Source organism: Lagenorhynchus albirostris, chromosome 14, assembly GCF_949774975.1.
Source record: "Lagenorhynchus albirostris chromosome 14, mLagAlb1.1, whole genome shotgun sequence".
Lineage (NCBI taxonomy): Eukaryota > Metazoa > Chordata > Mammalia > Artiodactyla > Delphinidae > Lagenorhynchus > Lagenorhynchus albirostris.
Genome location: NC_083108.1, coordinates 23,701,305 through 23,723,434, shown reverse-complemented (window position 1 = coordinate 23,723,434; position 22,130 = coordinate 23,701,305). Strand labels below are relative to the sequence as shown.

The 22,130-nt window shown below is 47.3% G+C and overlaps 1 protein-coding gene across 3 annotated transcripts in view; it reads right to left on the bottom strand.

Moving 5' to 3' along the window:
* Positions 1–22,130, bottom strand: part of MYO5B (myosin VB) — a 387,764-nt gene that overhangs the window by 57,552 nt on the left and 308,082 nt on the right. For all 3 annotated transcript variants that reach the window (XM_060121183.1, XM_060121181.1, XM_060121182.1), the window contains 2 exons: positions 7,862–7,973; positions 1,857–2,068 (listed from right to left, as the gene is read on the bottom strand). In XM_060121183.1, coding sequence (XP_059977166.1) covers positions 1,857–2,068; positions 7,862–7,973 — 324 coding nt within the window. The remainder of the gene's footprint in view (positions 1–1,856; positions 2,069–7,861; positions 7,974–22,130) is intronic.

Here is a 22,130-nt window from a genome sequence, read left to right as displayed (position 1 = left end):
CACCGTTACCGACTGTAGCAAGGCCTTGGGGACTTGAGGCTCAGCTCAGAACAGCAGAATTGGCTTCCTCCATCTTGTGCAAAACGTCTTTCCACATATTTACAACGCAGTCTAAGTCTGATCAACTCTGATCCTCATTTGTCCACTCCCCCACCCACAAGCCCCTCCTGCGACCTGGGCAGTCCTCAACATCACATGTTCACACCCCTGTCTGGTCCCTGGAGCTCATCGGGTGTGGAGAGGTCAGGAGCCATGTCTCAAGCATCCTCGTACCCCTACATCCAGTACAGGGCCTGGCATAGTGGCACATGGTTAAGTATTTGCTGAATGAATAAAACCTTCTCAGACCTGCAGCGACCCCTCTTTGTTTTCTCATTTCCCAGCCCGTTCTGCTGGGGATACACTGTACATGGGCATCTACTTTCCTCTGTTTCATTTCTGCATTCTCCATCTCACCCCTCAAGACAGACATAAAGTCAGTCCAACACTTTTTACCCTCCTTCAGGGCTTTGCTTGGTATCAGGCTCATAGCGAATGCTCAACTAGAGAGTCAGAATATTAAAAGCTAGAAAGGACCTTGGAAATCATCTAGCGCAGCTCCAGAGTGGGAGGTGACCCACTCAGCCCTGCTCTACCTGATGAAACGAGTCCGATTCCTGGTCCAGCTCTCCCTGAGCAGTCTCTCTAGAATACAAACACGCTGCAGGGAGAATGCAGGCCAGCTTGCTGCCCAAGTCAGAGCCCCCGGCACAAGGGTGCTCAGTGATGCCCTGACTGTGGATGATGACTTAGTGTTGATACTACTGACAACCTTCTCATTTCCATAGCTTTTGTTCCAGAGACCATCTCTCAGCTCTTCACAGGTAAATTAATGGCATTCATCATCTCCAGTTCTGCTCGGATAAACAGCTAAACAGCAAGGACAGGAGGGGGAGCTGGAGTAGTCTTCTAACTTTATGGTACAAAGGGTGCCTGCTCTGGGCTTGTTTTCTATATTCAAGCAGAGATGCCTGAGCAGCCGCTTGTGAAACTTCGGCTTCCAAATGCAAGGCTTCCTGGCAATGACCGTCATTTCTCCGAGGAAATCCGGATCTGCAGAGGTCACTGATTTTGAACTAGGGCTGGGTCCAAAATCTGATGAGCTGTGTAAAGGTCCGGGGATGGGTCTGGTGGCGGGGGTGTCCTCCACGCCCATCCCTCTGCTCTCCGGAGATGCTTATACCGCTTTAGCGTTTCGTCAACCCAATGACATCACTGAGGAGGGGACGTTTAAAGCAAAGTAGCTTCTTCTACATGGTGCTGGGCTGGGTCAGGGCAGCCGACTGGCTTCAGGCTCTGCCCTTAGGCAGCTGCTTGTGGTCAGACGAGGCTCGCCCTCTCTGTGCTGGCTGAGTGCAACGACTCATAGAAGGGACCTCCCCGGGTCTCGCCAGCCCTATTTACCAAACTCCCACGGGATTGTGAAATTGGTGGCATAAATCACAAAGCCGAGTGTATGTTGACTGTGACAGAAAGGTTGCAATTGTCTCTTTTTCTAAAAGAAGATTGTTTTACTTAAGAGTTTAAGCAAAGGGCAAATGGAGGTTTTGTGGGAAAACGAGCCAGTGCTAGCCTAGGACAGGGACAGACTGGGGGAGGCAAGAGACCTGGGAACTAGACCTACATGCTCAGGTGAGAAGGGCAGGAGAGAGAGAGGCCCAGCTGCTGGGGGAAAGCCGGAGGCAGACAGGGCCCAGCAGGAACCACTCGAACTACCGGGGCTGAGAGAGGCCAGCCAGCTCGGAGCTGGTCCCAGCCCCCGCCCCTCCACCCTCACCGCCAATCTGCTACCTTAGATGTGCCCCGGCTCAGCTCACCTGCGGGCCAGGTGTCCTCGGCAGTACCTCTGCAGAGTTAAGGTAGCTGCCTTCAACCTGCGGTATTTCACCTTCTGCAGCCAGCCCCGGACGGTTTTCTGGATCATGATGGTGGCTGCCCGGAACTTGTCAGCCCGAAGCTTCTCCAGGTAGGCCACCTGGCCTGCCCGGAAGAAGATCTTGGTGCGGCCAAACTGGAACTTGTCAGGATCCTTCACAAGGCAGGGAGGGGAGCTGGTTCACCATCCGTGAGCAGTAAGGGAAAGTACCCTACCACCCCAGGTCCTCTGACGCACAATTCCCTTGCCAGGTGTCACATGCCCCTGCTCCTTAAACAAATGCTGAGAGTTAGTGTGTTAACAGACCCCGAGCCTGTCCCTACTACTGGTCAGACACTGAATGCAGCAGTGAAAAAGATCCCTGCCCGCCAGCAACTGACATCGCCGTGAGGGCAGCCGGACAAGCAAACAAGGACACAGTACATTTCAGGCAGTGCTGAAGATTACGGAGACAATAAACTGAGGGCTGGAGGACGGGATGGAGATGTTGAAATAGGCTAATCGAGGAAGGCATTTCTATGGAGGTGATGTTTAAGCAAAGGCCTGAACGAAGTGAAAGGAGGCAGGTGTGGGAAATTACGAATATATTGCAAATAACCCCCAAATACATTTTATTTGGCTTCTAACTATGTTGTGAGGTTTTTTCAGACATATAATTACTATCTTTAATTACATCTATTCAGGTTGAAGTTAACTGCCCTTCCCTGCGCTCACCCTGGTGGATAAGGGAAGATGACCCAGCCACGTGTATGCGGACGAGCCTGGGCTACAATATTCGATAGGTAACTCACGATAATTTTGCTCCCTTGGCATGCAGACCATAAGGAGGAGATAACGAGCCAAGGTCTAAGGAAAACACACACACGAGAATACACTTCACGTTGACAAATGGCTCTGAAATAATGCTGAGTCGCCACTCTTCACGGCCAAGCCCTGGACGGCTAACGGGAACCTGGCTCCACGCGCAGGAAAGCCAGGCTGCCTGAGCCATGGCTGAGCTGGGACACAGCATCTGGCTAGACCGTCACTGACTGTCCCCTCCATGGTCGGGCTGCCGGTGAAGCTGGGAGGAGCGAGCTGCGAGGCCCTGGTTCTCATCCCTGCATCTGCTCAGGGCCCTCAGCTCACGCCGGGAGGAACAGGGGCTGGGCTGGGTGGGGAAGCTCTGAGGCGGCCGAGGCCTTGCCTGCATCACTACCCTGCTGGGGAGACTCCTCTTCGGTGAGCAGGGCTCCAGAAGCAAAAGGTGGGCGGCTCAGCCCTCAGTCGGGGGACAAGGCTGGCTACTGGGCCTTTAGCAGAGCGAGGGCCTGGGGGGTGCCTGCTGCATCTCAGGAGCCACAGCACACAGGCTCCGTCTCCTATGCTGGAAAAAACCACCAGGGAAAGGGCAGTCTGGTTCGCAGGGACACAGTGTTTACAAATGAGGATCTCTCTGAAGGTCCTGCCTGCTACAGCCATCACCACTGCCCTGATGGCTGCACTCCCCTTCCCCCAGGTGTCTTGAGAACTTCTACCCCAGGCCTGCTCTCTGTAACCCCTAGAACTGGCTATACTCTTCACATACCAATCAGAGGTTATCTTTTGAGAACCCTTCTCCAGTAATCAGAGACTGAGGGAGTAGAAAGGAATCTTAGCAATCTACCCCAAGCCACTGCTTTTATTTTTACAGATGCCTAGAATGTTGAGGTGACTTGCCAAAGGTCTCACTGAAAATATCAAGGAATAGAACCCGAGACCCAGGACTCCCAGACCAGAGGTCTCTTACTACACCACGCCGCTTCTGTAATACCACCTCCTTCTCATACGCCTCACATACATATTTCCTCATGCTCTCTGGGTCTCAGGAGATGCTTGTTAATATGCTCCTTCACGGTCAGGATGAAGGTTCAGGTTTGCATGACGGCCAGTGATGTCTATAACCACACTAGATGACCATCTGTCCTGGAGGGCAGGGCCCATCTAGTACACTCTTTCAATAACCCTCACACTGACCACTCCAGGTTAGTACATAGGAAGAACTCAATAAACATTTGAGGAGTTAAAGAAAAAAAAATTCAGGCTAAAGATGGAGGTATTCCTACAATCCTTGCAGGATGAGACTATCAATCGTGAGCAACCTCATGATGCAGCCCCTGCCCCGTGGCTGCCGGCCAATGGATGTGGCTGGTGAGCGCCTACTGCCCGGCCTACAGGCCGCCTTCGTCACTGCTTCTCTCCTAATCACTCTGCTCTAAAATGTACTATGACATAAATCACAGCAAGATCCTTGTTGACCCACCTCCTAGAGAAATGGAAATAAAAACAAAAATAAACAAATGGGACCTAATGAAACTTCAAAGCTTTTGCGCAGCAAGGGAAACCATAAACAAGACGAAAAGACAACCCTCAGAATGGGAGAAAATATTTGCAAATGAAGCAACTCACAAAGGATTAATCTCCAAACTTTACAAGCAGTTCATGCAGCTCAATAACAATAAAACAAACAACCCAATCCAAAAATGGGCAGAAGACCTAAATAGACATTTCTCCAAAGAACAAATACAGATTGCCAACAAACACATGAAAGAATGCTCAACATCATTAATCATTAGAGAAATGCAAATCAAAACCACAATGAGGTATCGTCTCACACCAGTCAGAATGGCCTTCTTCAAAAAATCTAAAAACAATAAATGCTGGAGAGGGTGTGGAGAAAAGGGAACACTCTTGCACTGCTGGTGGGAATGTGAATTGATACAGCCACTATGGAGAACAGTATGGAGGTTCCTTAAAAAACTACAAATAGCACTACCATACGACCTAGCAATCCCAGTACTGGGCATATACCCTGAGAAAACCATAATTCAAAGAGTCATGTACCAAAATGTTCATTGCAGCTCTATTTACAATAGCCAGGACATGGAAGCAACCTAAGTGTCCATCAACAGATGAATGGATAAAGAAGATGTGGCACATATATACAATGGAATATTACTCAGCCATAAAAAGAAACGAAATTGAGTTATTTGTTGTGAGGTGGATGGACCTAGAGTCTGTCATACAGAGTGAAGTAAGTCAGAAAGAGAAAAACAAATACCATATGCTAACACATATATATGGAATCTAAGAAAAAAATAGTCATGAAGAACCTAGGGGTAAGACGGGAATGGAGACGCAGACCTACTAGAGAATGGACTTGAGGATGTGGGGAGGGGGAAGGGTAGGCTGTGACAAAGTGAGAGAGTAGCCTGGACATATATACACTACCAAATGTAGAATAGATAGCTAGTGGGAAGCAGCCGCATAGCACAGGGAGATCAGCTCGGTGCTTTGTGAACCCCTGGAGGGGTGGGATAGGGAGGGTGGGAGGGAGGGAGACTCAAGAGGGAAGAGATATGGGAACATGTGTATATGTATAACTGATTCACTTTGTTATAAAGCAGAAACTAACACACCATTGTAAAGCAATTATACTCCAATAAAGGTGTTAAAATAAATAAATAAAATAAAATAAAATAAAATGTACTAAGCACGTTCCTGGAGAGGGCAGGGAGCTGGAATGTGCCATTTTACTCTAACGTGTGGCTTTGCAGAGTCTCAGTTGCTTGAAGTCCCAAGTCACTTAGCATTGGTGACCAGAAGATGTGGTCCCCAAAAAAGGGAAAAAACAAACCAAAAAAGGAAATAGAAGGTCTCTAGGTAAGTCTTAAAGCACTGATCCTTATTCCATCTCTAAGAAGGGTAATTATACAGTGACATTAATTAATCAGTCAGACTCAGCGGGTGATGTGGTTTAGACTGTGGGGGCTCCTGAGTCGCCTTGGGCAATTTATATCGGCTGCCTGTGCCTCAGTTTTCCTCAGCTGTGAAATGGGCATCATGTTGTATCTTTCTCGTGAGGAACTGTTAGGATGAGATGAAGCGTGTGAAGCAGTTAGAAAAGTGTCTGACTCCTAGTAAGTGCTTAATAACCGTGAGCTACTGGTGGCAGGTTCCATCAGGACAAGCTCATGTCACCCATGCAGCCACCTGCACAAAGAGCAAAAGAGCTCACAAAGAGCTCACATCAGAGCTCCTGTGATGACCAGTTATTGTGCCAGGAACAAATGACAGTGGGGTCCTTGCCATTTAGTTGTTCAGAGTCTGGTGAAATGAAAAAGAAGCCCTTAACTACAATACAAGAGGAGAAATGCAAAAATGGAAGACAGAAGTTGAGAAGTGTTAGCCAGTGACTAACTCCGACTGGGAGGCTAGGAACAGGCTTCAAAGACCAGAAAGCATTTTAGAGCTCAATCTAGAGGGAAAGTAAAACCTGGCCGGACAGGTAAAAGAAGGAAAAAGCACTTCAGGCAGAGGAAACAGCACGTATTCACATACTTTAGGGAATTCACCTGTTCACTCATTCCACAAATGTTTGGTGAGTTACTTCTGTGTGTCAGGCTCAGTACTCATAACTAGGGGAGAGTGTCAATACAAAGACCATCCTCTGAAAGAAAGGAGACACATCTGGAGCACAGGACAGCATGGTATGGGCTCAGAGAGCGCTGGATTGAGGAAACCGGGAGGGCAGAGTCGGCATGGAAGCTGGGCATTAACAAGCCAGCAGCCTGAGCGTATCACGAGCGGGACAGAGCAGTGGTACTCGGTCCTGCCAGCTGGAGGGGAGCAGAGTGGGGTAAGCTGAGTCAGCCAGTCGGACCTGGGCCCCCTCCAGAGTACCCTCTGTTTGGGAAGCAGCAGTTCTGCTGGAAACTTGGAGAAATCCAGGGAAGGCAGAGGAAGTGTGGAACTACAGTCTGGAGAAAGGAGAAGGCAGCCCCACGGCAGAGCGGGCTACTTGTGACCCTTGATTACACGAAGGGGCTCCCGGTACCAGTAGAGAAGGAAGACTCCCGACGCTCCACGTCAACCAGAATCAGCTGACCTTGAACACATTTTTCTCACCCGTTGAAAGAGGACACGTTGAAATGTAAACACCGACGGATATACCACAGCAAAAACCTCAATTAACCAGAGTCCAGAGAACCAACTGCAACCTTCAATTAACGAGATTGTCATCCTTTCACTCTATGGAATATTTAGCACAGTACTCTGCACTGTCTGCAGCTACAGACTTGAGCTGCTAAGACAATGCTGAGGGTGACTGTGTCACTGTCACAAAATAACATATGACCGTAAAAGCTGATCACCTGGCAATGAGCTATACTCCCGATGAATAGATTCTCCTAGCAAAACAATACTTAGAAATTAAAAAATTTAGATGTAATTCTCTTACCTTCTTAAAGGAAGATTTCTGATATAATTTAGCCCTTTATTGAGACCATCAAGTACCATACTCTGCTGTAATCCCTGGATACTCTGGAACTAAGAAATAGTCAAGGATCTGTCCCTCACTAAAGGCCCCCAAGAGCTCTGCTATAGTTCTCCAGTCCCAAGTGTCAGCTGTTGAGTTCAGATTGTTTCAAATAAAATGAAATCCACTGCCTTATTTAAAACAAGCATCTGGGGGTGGGCCTGAGGCCGGCTCTGCAGTGAGGAAGCTACCGGAAGCACAGCTATTTTCCCCTCCGCTGGCTCCCAGGCTGTGCCCGGGCTCCACATCAGAGCCCCCGGGTGGGTGCACTGGCGCCGGCAGGCTGCGCTGTGGAGCCCCAGGCTTTGGGGAAGCCAGAGATCCCGGCCAGCAGCTTGTAGCCAGGAGCAGCCTCATCACGACCCCCAGCGTGCTGTATAAACAATTTCATTTTCTATGTGAGCTGTGATGTGGGAAAGGCTAGAAAGTTCTCCGGGCAGGTGAAGGGGCTTCTCCTTTACAGTTGCTGACACAGGCAAATGGATTAATATCTCAGGAACAGTTTCAATACGAGGGATGAAGACCAGAAAGGCAGCTAACACCTCCCCCACGCCCCTAATCCCAGGGCGGCTGAGCCTCCCCTGGAGCCCAGCCGTCCGTGCGCAACTCACCTTAATGAGGCTCTCCAGCACAGACTTGCAGATGGCCTTTTTGTCTGTGTTGGCTAGCTCTTTCTTCTTGACCAGCACCCGATACCGGTTGTAGAAGTCATGGTAGGCCCACCTGGAGGGAAAACCGGTGCATCAGGGGACACATCCTGCCTCTCGGCCACACAAGGGCCATGGGTGATCTCAGACAGCGCCCCATGGGGTCAATATGCCTGGCACAAAGCCCTTCTTAGAGCAGCAAAACACGTTCTGGGGCATTCTGTTCTCCCTTGATGCCTTCTGAGAATTTCAGTGTGTAGTTAAGTTATAGAATCATGGCTGGAAGACTGAAAGAAAAAGGAAGCATTGGAGGCTCCCCTGGGAGGGCTGACCAGAGGCAGAACCACTCACGGGGGGTTTCTGCCCCAAAACGTGGAGCTCCACTCCACTGCTGCTGGAATGGGGGAGCCTTACCTGGAAGGCAGCTTGATTTTTCTTCTTATAAAACTAAAGCTAATATAGCTCACTGAAAACTTTCTAATGCAGAAAAGTGTATGTTAGCAAATAAAGAGAGGTCATATTCTAACCCCTGGAGATACACTGTTCACACATGTTGGTATAGTTTAGAAGGAGCCATTTTTCTCCCGCAAGTATACTTTATGATTCCACACCACCCCCGCTGCTTATTAGAGTAATGCAGGCCCACTGTAAAGAAAATGTCCATCAACGCACATAAAATAAAGAGCACTTATAATTTCACTACCTTTTAAGTAAGTGCCGTTCTGGTACATTCTGGAAGGAAATCTTTAAGAGAGCCTTGAGTTTATCCCTTGGCCTCTGAGGAGATCTCTACTTAAACAAATGCAGTCTTTTCAATGACCAAAGACGTCATTTTCCAGGGGGGCTCTGACCCTTTCTCCTGAAAGCGACCTCGGTTCACACGGACGCTCATATTTTCCTCGCTTCTCATCTCGGTTTTCAGGGGACGCGCACAGCCTTTGCGTGGAACTCATGTTCTGTTGCAGCACAATCCTACTCTATGGAGACTTTGAATTTGCAGTCTAAGTCCCTCTGAAGGTGAATTCGGCCCATCTGTCCCCACTCCTTCCGAGTCCTCGGAGGCATCAGGAGATGCTACACACACACTCTGTCTTGAGGTCCACATGCTGTCCACGGTGCCCATTTGGAAATCATGTAGGTGCCGCCTTGAGATCGTGTGTTACCATTTACCATCACCTGCGGCCTTGCTGAGTGACTGTCCAGTTACTCAATCTCCCTCATTCTAAAGTATTAATGCAGAATAAACGGATTGCATCCCTTCTCCTGGAGCCCATTCGCTTTTAAAAGGGATCCTTTAGAAATTTTGTCCAAAGAAATGAGTACTGTGGAATATCAGGGGCCACTGCGAGCTGCTCCCCTTGCCCTCCACAGTCGCATGCCAGTGTGGTCCTTGGGTTCCCCCTCCCTCCCAGGCCACCCATCTCCACTCCCTGGGACGAGAAGGAAAACAGACTGAGCTCAGAGCCTCTCCATGCCTTTGAAGACACTCGCCTGGTTTGGTGGAAGACTTCTAACACAGCCATGGGTCTCAGAGAAGGTGCAAATAACAAAATGGCTTTTTTTTCCATCTTTTTTTTCCTCTACATAAAATGGCTTGTGCCTTACCTTTTTTTAAATAACAGCTTGAGATATAACACACATACTGTAAAGATGTACCTTTTTAAAAGTATACAATTCAATAGTTTTTTAGTACCTTCACAAAGTCGTGCAACTATCCCCAATGTTGAATTCCAGAACATTTCCATCACCCCCAAACGAAACCCGACACCTAGTATCAGTCACTCCCTGTTCTCCCCTCCCCCCAGACCGTGACATCCACTAATAATATACTTTGTTTCCATGCCCTTTACCTTTTCAATGTGTCCTGTCTGTCACAAATGCAAGGTCACAGGGGAAAGACAGCATCTGTTCTGCTCGGAGCTGACCAGGTGTGCGCATGGCCCTGCTCCGCAGGCTCACAATGTGTGGGTTCCCCTCTTCGGGAGGGGGCGGCAGAGGGTGCTGGGATCGGGCCCAGGTAGCGTTTCTGCTGCTCTGTGCCCTTTGGGACCGTGAACCAAACCCACCTAATTACTGGAAATCTCTACCAGGAGGCTTTAAAAATGGAAACACTTATTATTTGCCCAGCTAAACGTTACTTCAATGATTTCAATCAGGCACAGTAAATGTCAAGAAAACTCCAAAGCCCTGACCGACCTAATACTGGCGGCCCAGGAACAGAGAGCTGGATGGATAAGCTGCAAATTAGACGTGCAGTTTTTTTTTTTTTTTTTTTTTTTTTTTGCGGTACGCGGGCCTTCCACTGTTGTGGCCTCTCCTGTTGCGGAGCACAGGCTCCGGACACGCAGGCTCAGCGGCCATGGCTCACGGGCCCAGCCGCTCCGCAGCATGTGGGATCCTCCCGGACCAGGACACGAATCCGTGTCCCCTGCATCGGCAGGCGGACTCTCAACCACTGAGCCACCAGGGAAGCCCCATTTTGTTTTTAATACATGCAAACGCTGTTGAATTTTTTCTAGGCTCTTTCTGCACCAGCCCCCAAGTTTTAAACATAGACCATTCCGTTTGCTGATACTTCCACATGGGGCAAGATGGATCTGGGCAAGAATCCAAGAGAATGAAAAGTGTCCTTACTCCCCACGCCCACCATCAGTGTTTCACCCGGGTCATGCCCTCCTTCCTGCCCGCCCAGCGGGGTGTGGGCTCTCCCTTCAAGGTGGCTCAGCACTTTCGGCGTGGCTTTCTGAGGCCACTTTCCACCTCCTGCAGTTCGGTTAGCCATGTCCTCATCTGTCTGGTTTCTCACTATGAGTTTGCAATTTCTCTGGGGGAATAATTAGAGCAGCATTTCACTGGGCTAAAAACCTTCAATGCTTCTAATTTGAAAACCACTTACTGCTGACAGTTCTATAACTCTGGGAGGTTACAGGCTCCAGGAGATGACGAGGGAGGAGGGAGATGTGACCGCAATACAGAAAAAACTTGGAGGACGGGAGCAGAGAAGCCCGCTCTGACACTGACTGGCAGGGTGACCTTAGGCAAGTCACAGACTGGACACCTCACCTCCCCTGTCTGCAAGTGGAGAGAACATCACCCACCTCACGAGTACCTCCCAGGACTTCAGTAGCCAGTGAGTTCACGGATGTGGAGGGTTTGGAAAGCTGCAACGCTTCCTAAAGACCTAAGTGACTCTCCCTTCCCATCCAAGCCCTGCCCCATTTCTCTGAAAGGCTTCCTCAGATGCCTGCATCAAGGTGACACCCATGGGGGAGGAGGATGCTGCAGAACGCAGCCCTTCCACAGAGAAGGGCTTGGGTGGGCGCTCCCTCATGGGGTACCACAACAGGGTCCAGGCAGGTACGTGTCCTTCACCGAAGGACCCAGAATCAAACGTGGATTCCGTTTTCTGTGGACCTCTGTGCTCTTAGAAATGAAATCTTCACAGGAAAGCCTCCCTCATCCGTAAGAGGAAAACCTTCCAAGGGAATCTAAATAGAATATGTGATTCTTTTTCCAAAAGTAGAATTTCTTAACAAGACTTTCTGTTTTGGCAGGAACATCTGGATGGAGGTCTTCTGTGCCCGTGTAAAAGTTAGGAAAGACCGCTTATTATCACCACAGGTACCCAAGGTTTCCCCTGGAGCTTACGTACCATGAAACCTCTCTCTCTCATAGCATTTGAAGTATTCCCGTTTCCCTGGGGGACACAGCTTTCTGCATTGTACTGTGGATATTTTTTTGTACATGCTAGCTTCTCTGCTGGATTTGTGCCTCCGGCCAAGCTCGGATACGTCTTCCGATACTTTTTTTAAACCTCCCAGCGCCTATCATGCATGGTATCTTTACCTGCAGTCACTTACTACATCTTAAAAACTCGGTATTTTCTGAGCTTTAAAATGGCTGGAACCCAGTGTTAAACTTTTCTCTCTACCAGAGTTTCTCAAGGAGGGCAGGAATGGCTCTGGGGCAGACACTTCCTCAGTGTGTGGGACAGTTCCCCAGGACACAGAGCATTCCACCGTTACCCACCACCCCTTCATTAAGATATGCAAAAATGTTCCCAAACATGTGTGGAATGTGTATTACAGAACACAGTCCTAGTCCAAGGAACCTTAAGAACAATGGACCACGACTGCCATCCGCCTCTGCAGTGTGAATCTGCTTCCTCCGGTCCCGTCCCCCCCTCGTCCCCCCCTCGTTGGGTGGCCCTGGAGACACCCTCTCCCAGGCATCTCTGTGGCCGATGGCCTGGGGGTGTCTTTTAAGCCCACCCTGGGCCCAGCTGCTCTTCCATTCTATTCCATATTAGCAGTGGGAGAAGAGCTCCCATCCTAAGTGTATTCCAGGCCTCAACTGTGGCCCCAACCCTGGGCTACGTGGAGTCGTAGGGGCCTCAGAGACAGGATTCACTCAGCCCTGTTCTCTCTGGATTCAGACTCGCATGCCTAGGGTCTGGCTGAATGTCCCAGACTTTAATATTGTGTTTTCTCCGAAAGTGAGGCCTGCTTCACCCTATGTGTCTCTGGTCTGCTGGGGAGCAGGCATGCCAACCGGTAGAGCCGTCACAGCTGGGTGTGGGGAAAGCCCAGGACCTGTGACGGCTCCTGGGAAGAAGTGGGAGCAGGCATGGTGGATGAGCTGCACCAGGTCAAGGGTTCAGCAGAGCCCACCAGTCTGGAAAGGTGCTTCCTCGTTACAAGCTCCTCAAGACAGTGTGTGGTGGAGCACATGCAGTGGGGGGATGTTTGCTTGACTGAGTTCCCATCTGGAGCCTGATACTGCACCTAACATCTACATGTGGGGACGCCCCACAGAACACGCCTGCCTGCAGGGCCCCAATGGACCAGTGTGTACAATGGGGTGGATCTGCCAAGGTGGCCGCACTTTGCTTCCTTCTCTTGGACAGGCTTCCTCATGCGGGGACTGGCTGGTATAGACAAGCTCTGAATCTCTCCAGTAAGACCAGAGTATGAGGCTAAGTCCCACAACTTCTCTGACATCAGCCACAAGAGGAATCCCTGAAGATGGCATGTCAGATTATCACAAGGACCCCTAAGAAAAAGTTGACGAATCCATCAGGGCTTTTCAGGTCAGGATTAGGTGGGTTAACCTGTACTTTGACATATCTCACGGCCCTGTGACATTCAACTTAGGCAAAGATCCTGGTCATGCCGACACGGAACATAAGGGGTAATGCTTCTCTTCTAGTTTGAGAACCTTCAGGAGCCTGTGAGCTCCAGGGGCCGGGGTGGGGGGCTGGTCCCCTCCAGTGTTTCACACACAGGCCAACAGACATTTGCGGGGCAGAGGTGTTTAGTCATGCTGAGGTGCCCGTTAACCAGGACCAACAGAGTCTGTCTAGATACGAGTTGCAGAAACAATTTTCATGATAGACACCACGCACCATACTCTTCTCTTGTTCTCCCTTTTGAAGAAACAACCCAGCGGAGAAATAAATGACGTTGCATGCAGGAGTTTTGCTTGGAACTGTATCAAGGACGGACCAGATTTTCCAAGGAACACAAGAGACCGAAGTCTGAGGAGAGGGCACTTTGTAGCAGACTCACAAGCGAAGGCGTCCTTAACCCCTGGCCGTGTGGTGTGGCGACTCCACCCCTTGCTATCTGTGAGGATGTCATCTGATCGCTGAACTCTTAAGGGATCTGTTTCGGCACCCTGAACTGGGCTGGCGCCGCCGTATCTTGCCTAGCAGGAGTCAACACGGTCTTTTCAACAAATGGCGCTGGCACAACTGGCATCTGCACGCAGAAGATGAGGCTGGGCCTCTACCTCACCTTACACACACACCAACCCCAAATGGATTAAAAACCTAAACCTACACAACTCTGAGAAGAAAACATAAGGGTAAATCTTTGTGGCCTTGGATTGGGCAGACAATCTCAGAGGAAAAAACAGATACATTGGACTACTGCTAAATGAAAAGCTTTTATGCTTCAAAAGACACCGTCGAGAAAGTGAAAAGTCACCCCACAGAATGCGAGAAAATATCTGCCAGGCATATGTCTGATAAGGATCTAGTATCTAGAATATGTAAGGAACTCCTACAACTCAACACCAAAGAGACAACTAACCCAATTTAAAAATGGGCCAGTGATTTGCATACCATTTCTCCAAAGAAGATATACGAATGGCCAATAAGCACATGGAAGGATGCTCAACTTCATTAATCATCAGAGAAATGCAAATCAAATCACAGTGGGATGCCACTTGACACCCACTAGGATGGCTATAACAAAAAAAGACAGACAATAACAAGTGTTGGCAAGAAGGTATAGATATGGGAAGCCCCATCCATTGCTGGTGAGAATGTAGAATGGTGCAGCCATGCTGGAAAACAGTGGCAGTTTCTTGACAGAGTAAAGAGTTATCATATTACCCAGCAATCCTACCTCTAGGTATAAATAGGAGAAATAAAATATACATGCATACAAAACTATGTGCATGAATATTCAGAGCAGTATTATTCATACTCGTTAAGAAGTGGAAATAATCCAAATGTGCATACAAAAACAAGACCCATATATATGCTGGCCACAAGAGACCCACTTCAGACCTAGGAACACATACAGACTGAAAGTGAGGGGATGGAAAAAGATATTCCATGCCAATGGAAACCAAAAGAAAGCTGGAGTAGCAATTCTCATATCAGACAAAACAGACTTTAAAACAAAGACTATTACAAGAGACAAAGAGGGACACTACATAATGATCAAGGGATCGATCCAAGAAGAAGATATAACAATTGTAAATACTTACGCACCCAACGAAGAAGCAGCTCAATACATAAGGCAAATACTAACAGCCATAAAAGGGGAAGTCGACAGTAACACAATCATAGTAGGGGACTTTAACACCCCACTTTCACCAATGGACAGATCATCCAAAATGAAAATAAATAAAAAAGACAAGCTTTAAATGATACATTAAACAAGATGGACTTAATTGATATTTATAGGACATTCCATCCAAAAACAACAGAATACACATTCTTCTCAAGTGCTCATGGAACATTCTCCAGGATAGATCATATCTTGGGTCACAAATCAAGCCTTGGTAAATTTAGGAAAATTGAAATTGTATCAAGTATCTTTTCCGACCACAACGCTATGAGACTAGATATCAATTACAGGAAAAACTCTGTAAGAAATACAAACACAAGGAGGCTAAACAACACACTACTTAATAACTAAGAGATCACTGAAGAAATCAAAAAGGAAATCAAAAATACCTAGAAACAAATGACAATGAACACACAACAACCCAAAAGCTATGGGATGCAGCAAAAGCAGTTCTAAGAGGGAAGTTTAAAGCTATACAAGCCTACTTTAAGAAATAAGAAACACCTCAAATAAACAACCTAACCTTACACCTAAAACAATCAGAGAAAGAAGAACAAAACCCCCCCAAAGTTAGCAGAAGGAAAGAAATCATAAAGATCAGACGGAAATAAATGAAAAAGAAATGAAGGAAACGATAGCAAAGATCAATAAAACTAAAAGCTGGTTCTTTGAGAAGATAAACAAAATTGATAAAACATTAGCCAGACTCATCAAGAAAAAAAGGGAGAAGACTCAAATCAACAGAATTAGAAATGAAAAAGGAGAGGTAACAACTGACACTGCAGAAATACAAAGGATCATGAGAGATTACTACAAGCAACTACATGCCAGTAAAATGGACAACCTGGAAGAAATGGACAAATTCTTAGAAATGCACAACCTTCTGAGAATGAACCAGGAAGAAATAGAAAATATAAACAGACAATAACAAGCACTGAAATTGAAACTGTGATTAAAAATCTTCCAACAAACAAAAGCCCAGGACCAGATGGCTTCACAGGTGAGTCCTATCAAACATTTAGAGAAGAGCTAACACCTATCCTTCTCAAACTCTTCCAAAATATAGCAGAGGGAGGAACTCTCCCAAACTCATTCTACGAGGCCACCATCACTCGGATACCAAAACCAGACAAAGATGTCACAAAGAAAGAAAACTACAGACCAATATCACTGATGAACATAGATGCAAAAATCCTCAACAAAGTACTAGCAAACAGAATCCAACAGCACATTAAAAGGATCATACACCATGATCAAGTAGGGTTTATCCCAGGAATGCAAGGATTCTTCAATATATGCAAATCAATCAACGTGATACACCATTTACACAAATTGAAGGAGAAAAACCATATGATCATCTCAATCGATGCAGAGTAAGCTTTTGACAAAATTCAACAACCATTTATGACAAAAACCCTCCAGAAAGCAGGCATAGAGGGAACTTTCCCCAATATAATAAAGGCCATATATGAAAAACACACAGCCAACATCGTCCTCAATGGTGAAAAACTGAAACCATTCCCACTAAGATCAGGAACAAGACAAGGTTGCCCACTCTCACCACTATTATTCAACATAGTTTTGGAAGTTTTAGCCACAGCAATCAGAGAAGAAAAAGAAATAAAAGAAATCCAAATCGGACAAGAAGTAAAGCTGTCACTCTTTGCTGATGACATGATACTATACATAGAGAATCCTAAAGATGCTACCAGAAAACTACTAGAGCTAATCAATGAATTTGGTAAAGTAGCAGGATACAAAATTAATGCACAGAAATCTCTTGCATTCCTATACATGATGAAAAATCTGAAAGTGAAATTAAGAAAGCACTCCCATTTACCACTGCAACAAAAAGAATAAAATATCTATGAATAAACCTACCTAAGGAGACAAAAGACCTGTATGCAGAAAACTATAAGACACTGATGAAAGAAATTAAAGATGATACAAATAGATGGAGAGATATACCATGTTCTTGGATTGGAAGAATCAACGTTGTGGAAATGACTCTTCTACCCAAAGCAATCTACAGATTCAATGCAATCCCTATCAAACTACCACTGGAATTTTTCACAGAACTAGAACAAAAAATTTCAGAATTTGTATGGAAACACAAAAGACCCCGAATAGCCAAAGCAGTCTTGAGAAACAAAAACGGAGCTGGAGGAATCAGGCTCCCGGACTTCAGACTATACTATAAAGCTACAGTAATCAAGACAGTATGGTACTGGAACAAAAACAGAAATATAGATCAATGGAACAGGACAGAAAGCCCAGAGATAAACCCACACACATATGGTCACCTTCTCTTTGATAAAGGAGGCAAGAATATACAGTGGAGAAAAGACAGACTCTTCAATACGTGGTGCTGGGAAAACTGGACAGCAACATGTAGAAGAATGAAATTAGAATACTCCCTAACACCATACACAAAAATAAACTCAAAATGGATTAAAGACCTAAATGTAAGGCCAGACACCATCAAACTCTTAGAAGAAAACATAAGAAGAACACTCTTTGACATAAATCACAGCAAGATCCTTTTTGACCCACCTCCTAGAGAAATGGAAACAAAAATAAACAAATGGGACCTAATGAAACTTCAAAGCTTTTGCACAGCAAGGGAAACCATAAACAAGATGAAAAGACAACCCTCAGAATGGGAGATAATATTTGCAAATGAAGCAACTGACAAAGGATTAATCTCCAAAACATAAAAGCAGCTCATGCAGCTCAATATCAAAAAAACAAACAACCCAATCGAAAAGTGCGCAGAAGACCTAAACAGACATTTCTCCAAAGAAACAAACACATGAAACAATGCTCAACATCACTAATCATTAGAGAAATGCAAATCAAAACCACAATGAGGTATCACCTCACACCAGTCAGAATGGCCATCATCAAAAAATCTAGAAACAATAAATGCTGGAGAGGATGTGGAGAAAAGGCACTGACACTCTTGCACTGTTTGTGGGAATGTAAATGGATACAGCCACTATGGAGAACAGTATGGAGGTTCCTTAGAAACTAAAACTAGAACTACCATATGACCCAGCAATCCCACTACTGGGCATATACCCTGAGAAAACCGTAATTCAAAAGGAGTCATGTACCAAAATGTTCATTGCAGCTCTATTTACAATAGCCAGGACATGGAAGCAACCTAAGTGTCCATCAACAGATGAATGGATAAAGAAGATGTGGCACATATATACAATGGAATATTACTCAGCCATAAAAAGGAACAAAACTGAGTTATTTGTAGTGAGGTGGATGGACCTAGAGACTGTCATACAGAGTGAAGTAAGTCAGAAAGAGGAAAAAAAGAAAATGGTCAGAAGAACCTAGGGGCAAGACAGGAATAAAGACACAGACCTACTAGAGCATGGACTTGAGGATACGGGGAGGGGGAAGGGTAAGCTGGGACAAAGTGAGAGAGTGGCATGGACATATGTACACTACCAAACGTAAAACAGATAGCTAGTGGGAAGCAGCCGCATAGCACAGGGAGATCAGCTCAGTGCTTTGTGACCACCTAGAGGGGTGGGATAGGGACAGTGGGAGGGAGGGAGATGCAAGAGGGAAGAGATATGGGGACATATGTATAACTGATTCACTTTGTTATAAAGCAGAAACTGACACACCATTGTAAAGCAATTATACTCTAACAAAGATGTTAAAAAATTAAATAAAAAATCCAAATGCCCATCAACTGATGAATGGGTAAAATAATACGTGGTATATTCTTATAATAAAATAGTGTTAAGCATTATAAAGGAATAACGTTCTGATGCATGCTACAAGATGGAGGAACCTTGAAAATATTATCCGAAGTGTAAGAAACCTGACATAAAAGGCCACATGTTGATCACATGTGTGATTCCATTTATATGAAATATCCAGAATAGGCCAATTTATAGAAAGATGATACTCACGCATGGGTTCCCAGTGCAAAGGTGACAGGGTGCTCACCCCGCCACGGATACCCCGTATTTGCCTCTCCCTTTATCCCCCACGTACGTCCTGGGCCTCTCAGGGGAACACAGGCTGAGACCCCAAGGTGGCCCTGGGTCTGAAGGTCGCTAAGCCCTACTGCAGGGGAAGGGAGACACAAGCCTTCCCCACTGGCTCCATGCTGGAGCCGAGACGCCAGGTGAGGACAGAGGCAAATCTAGGCGTCTTGCACTGCCCTCAGTCAAGTGGCTGCGGTTTACCAGGGGCCAACACTTCCCTTTGGGCGACAGCTGCAGGGCAGGATGCATCTAAAAATCACCTGGGAAGTCTTGTCGAAGGCAGACTCTGAGTCTGAGGCGGCTCCTGGCTTCTGGGAACGCTTCCACGTGACCGTGATGTGCAGCCGTGGTCAAGAACCCTGTGTCAGACCCTGGTGCCCGGAAATGAGCACAGCGCTCAGGGGAGAAAGGGCCAGAACTAAGGGCAGGAAGAGCTGAGATAAAAAATTATTTTGCTGCAAAATAAGTTCCAAATTCTTCTTTCTTGGTAGGATTTTTAAAAGCAAGGCGAGTAACTATGTGTCCCTTTGTTTAATCATGATTAAATAGGAAGGTGAACCAAGCAATTTCTCAAGCCTCCATCCAGTTCTCCAATCCTATGCTACTTAGTCCCTATGGGGCAGGGGGTGAAGCTGAGGAAGGAGTGGAAGTCTTTTCGGAAAGCACCAATGAGTTTTTCTGACATGACTGTGAGGTAGAGTGAAGAGTTACGGTGAGTTTTTTTCCTAGGATATAAATACTGCATATTCAAGCAGATCCCCTCTCTCCTCGCCCCCACCACACGCTTGTTTTGCTTAAGTGGAATTTGCTTCACAATTCCTCCAGGACACAAAGTTGCTCTGAAGCCCCCCGAGGAGGGAGACAGGTGACTGCACAAGCGTAAGACACCTCCCGGGGTGGGGGTGGGGGGCTGGGAGTCAGGTGCTGGGGGACGAGCTTGTCTTCCTGGACAGCACATTTATCACGGTGCTTCATGGACGTGATCATGGACATTTTTCTTAGCCACTGTCGCATTTCAACTTGAATGATACATTTTCATTTTAAATCAGACTCACAGAGGGCCATAGTTCTTAGGGAGGATAAAAACAGACAGGTACACTGAAGCCTGAGACCGGGGTGAGGGAGCGTCGGAGGCCGCGGCTGGCCAGCGACTCTGCATTCATCCTCTCTGGCTTGGTGGGCTGTGTGGGCACTGGCATCTATTAATTTCGGAACAGGGCTAAGAGCTGCACACCCAGGGCATCGGTAGGCTGGATGCAGGGACCTGGCCTGAGATCCCAGCTGAAAAGGGCTGCTTTTGGCTCGGGCTCCTTGGGGAAGAGCCCCCTGGACATTTCATCACACGTCCCTGCCACCCTGGACCATGCGTTCCCTTTCCCTTTGCCATGTTCTTCCCTGTAAAGTGATACCTGCCCTCTGGCCACAGAAGGAGAAATGTAGGCAAATGTTATGAGTTGTAATCCCCGTAATCAAAGAAGCCATTCAAGCTTCCTTTGGAGACAGCTGTGCAAAGCTACGGCTGCCTGACGAGCTCACGCACGTGGCATCACCTGGCCGCACTGCGTCTCAGCAGCCACGGGAGCTGAAGGCTTTTTGTGATGACCCTCTGGTCCCACGAAGGCTCCTCGAGTCAGGTCAACAAAACGACTGCTCACCTCTACACTGAGGGAGCACACGTGACACCTGTGTGTTTCCTTCAGTGGCAAACACCTTGACAGGCACACAGTATCCGTTAAACCTCACTCACTTCACCCCCAGACACAGCAGACACACACCAGGCTTCTGGATGAAGCAGTTAGGTAGCATTTTGTTTTCAACCAGCGAGGTCACTCTACGTGGCTACCAAGGCTGGCAGCTACCGAAAGTCAGGCCACGTGCAGAGCCAGAGACTCCGGGTGTGGCGGTTTGCCCCGCAGCCCTTCCCTCTCACCACTCACCTTCCAAAGAAATGCCACCCGAGGTGCTGTGACTTGGCGGCGGGGAGAAGTTAGGATCCAACTGAAATAATATGGAGGATTCAACTCCGTCTCAACACTAACAAAGGTGGCACAACACTATGGTGCCTCTTTCCAAAAGTTAGTATTTCAAATGGCAGTTTGGGGAGGAAATCCTCTCTTTGACCCTTCAGCAAAATCTGCTACGATAGCAAACAGGAGGAGGATATGGAACGCAGTGTTCTGGATCTAATCTCAAACATTTAAATCACAGCATTAAGTAACATCTTCTGTGATACCAGAAAATACCAGGCTTTCTTTCCTTCCCTACAATACCTTTCCATCATCCAACTGTGTTTTGCAATTACAAAAGCAAAAGGTACAGATGCCCTTGTAATTATCTGCTGGGAATAAGTCTGAAACAATTAGGGAGGAAGGGAAGACACCCATCAGCTGCCCCATAAGAGGCCAGCAAGTCTGTGGGCGTCTCCACTTCACTGGCAACTCTGTCTGCAGCCAGGTGGAATGAACAGCAGAAGTGGTTCTCCACATGAATCGAAAGACTCGGAGGGAATGCATTCTCTTGGCTGCCAAGGAAGGGGCTGTCTGGATGAGGCGAAAAGCACCCCTGGCACGCTAAGACTGGAGGACTGAGCAGGGGGAACGGGCACTGAGCTGATCTCCCCCATCACTGGACAGGAAGAGCAACCTACCACCCCTTCCAGATCTGGACCACACGCCGCGCCCTGACTGGCCGTAACCTCCCGCTGCCTCCGCATCAATCCGAATACTCCTCACCCTTCAAGGTCCAGCTCACGTCTTACCTCCTCCATGAAGACATGTTTTCCTCCTAAACTTGCACCTACAACAGTCAGTTGTTCTCTAACTGCTTTAGGCGTGTAGCACTCACTCCTCCTAGACTGTGAGCTCCTGGTGGGCAGAGGCCATGCCTTACATCCTGAATCCCCTCAGAGCAATCGGCATGGAGCTAGATGCTCGATACGGGATGAGACATGCTGTGGAAGGACAGATTAACAGGAGAAAGGGATACCATGAAGGCAAGAAAACCTTCTCATGCTACAAAAACTCTCATGGGAGAGTTCTCAAAAACAAAAACTTCTCATGCTACAAAAACTCATGGGAGACCACAGGAGACCTCTTCCACCTCCAAAACAGATGGTTTTGTACTGTGTCAGCAAAACCAGTGGGTGGCACACGCTGTCACTCCGATTGCTTTCACAGTGAGGCTGCGAGGAAGCTCCATGGGTGGATCGGAGGTGACAGAGGTGAGCAGGGGCCTCTGCCTGAAGCATGGTCTACAGTTCAGCATGTCAGACTCAAAGACTTCTAGCCTTTCCTTGACGTTCTCCAAGAAAAGAGGGTCATGCCCTCTGCAAGCCATTTGTCCTACTATTAAACAATT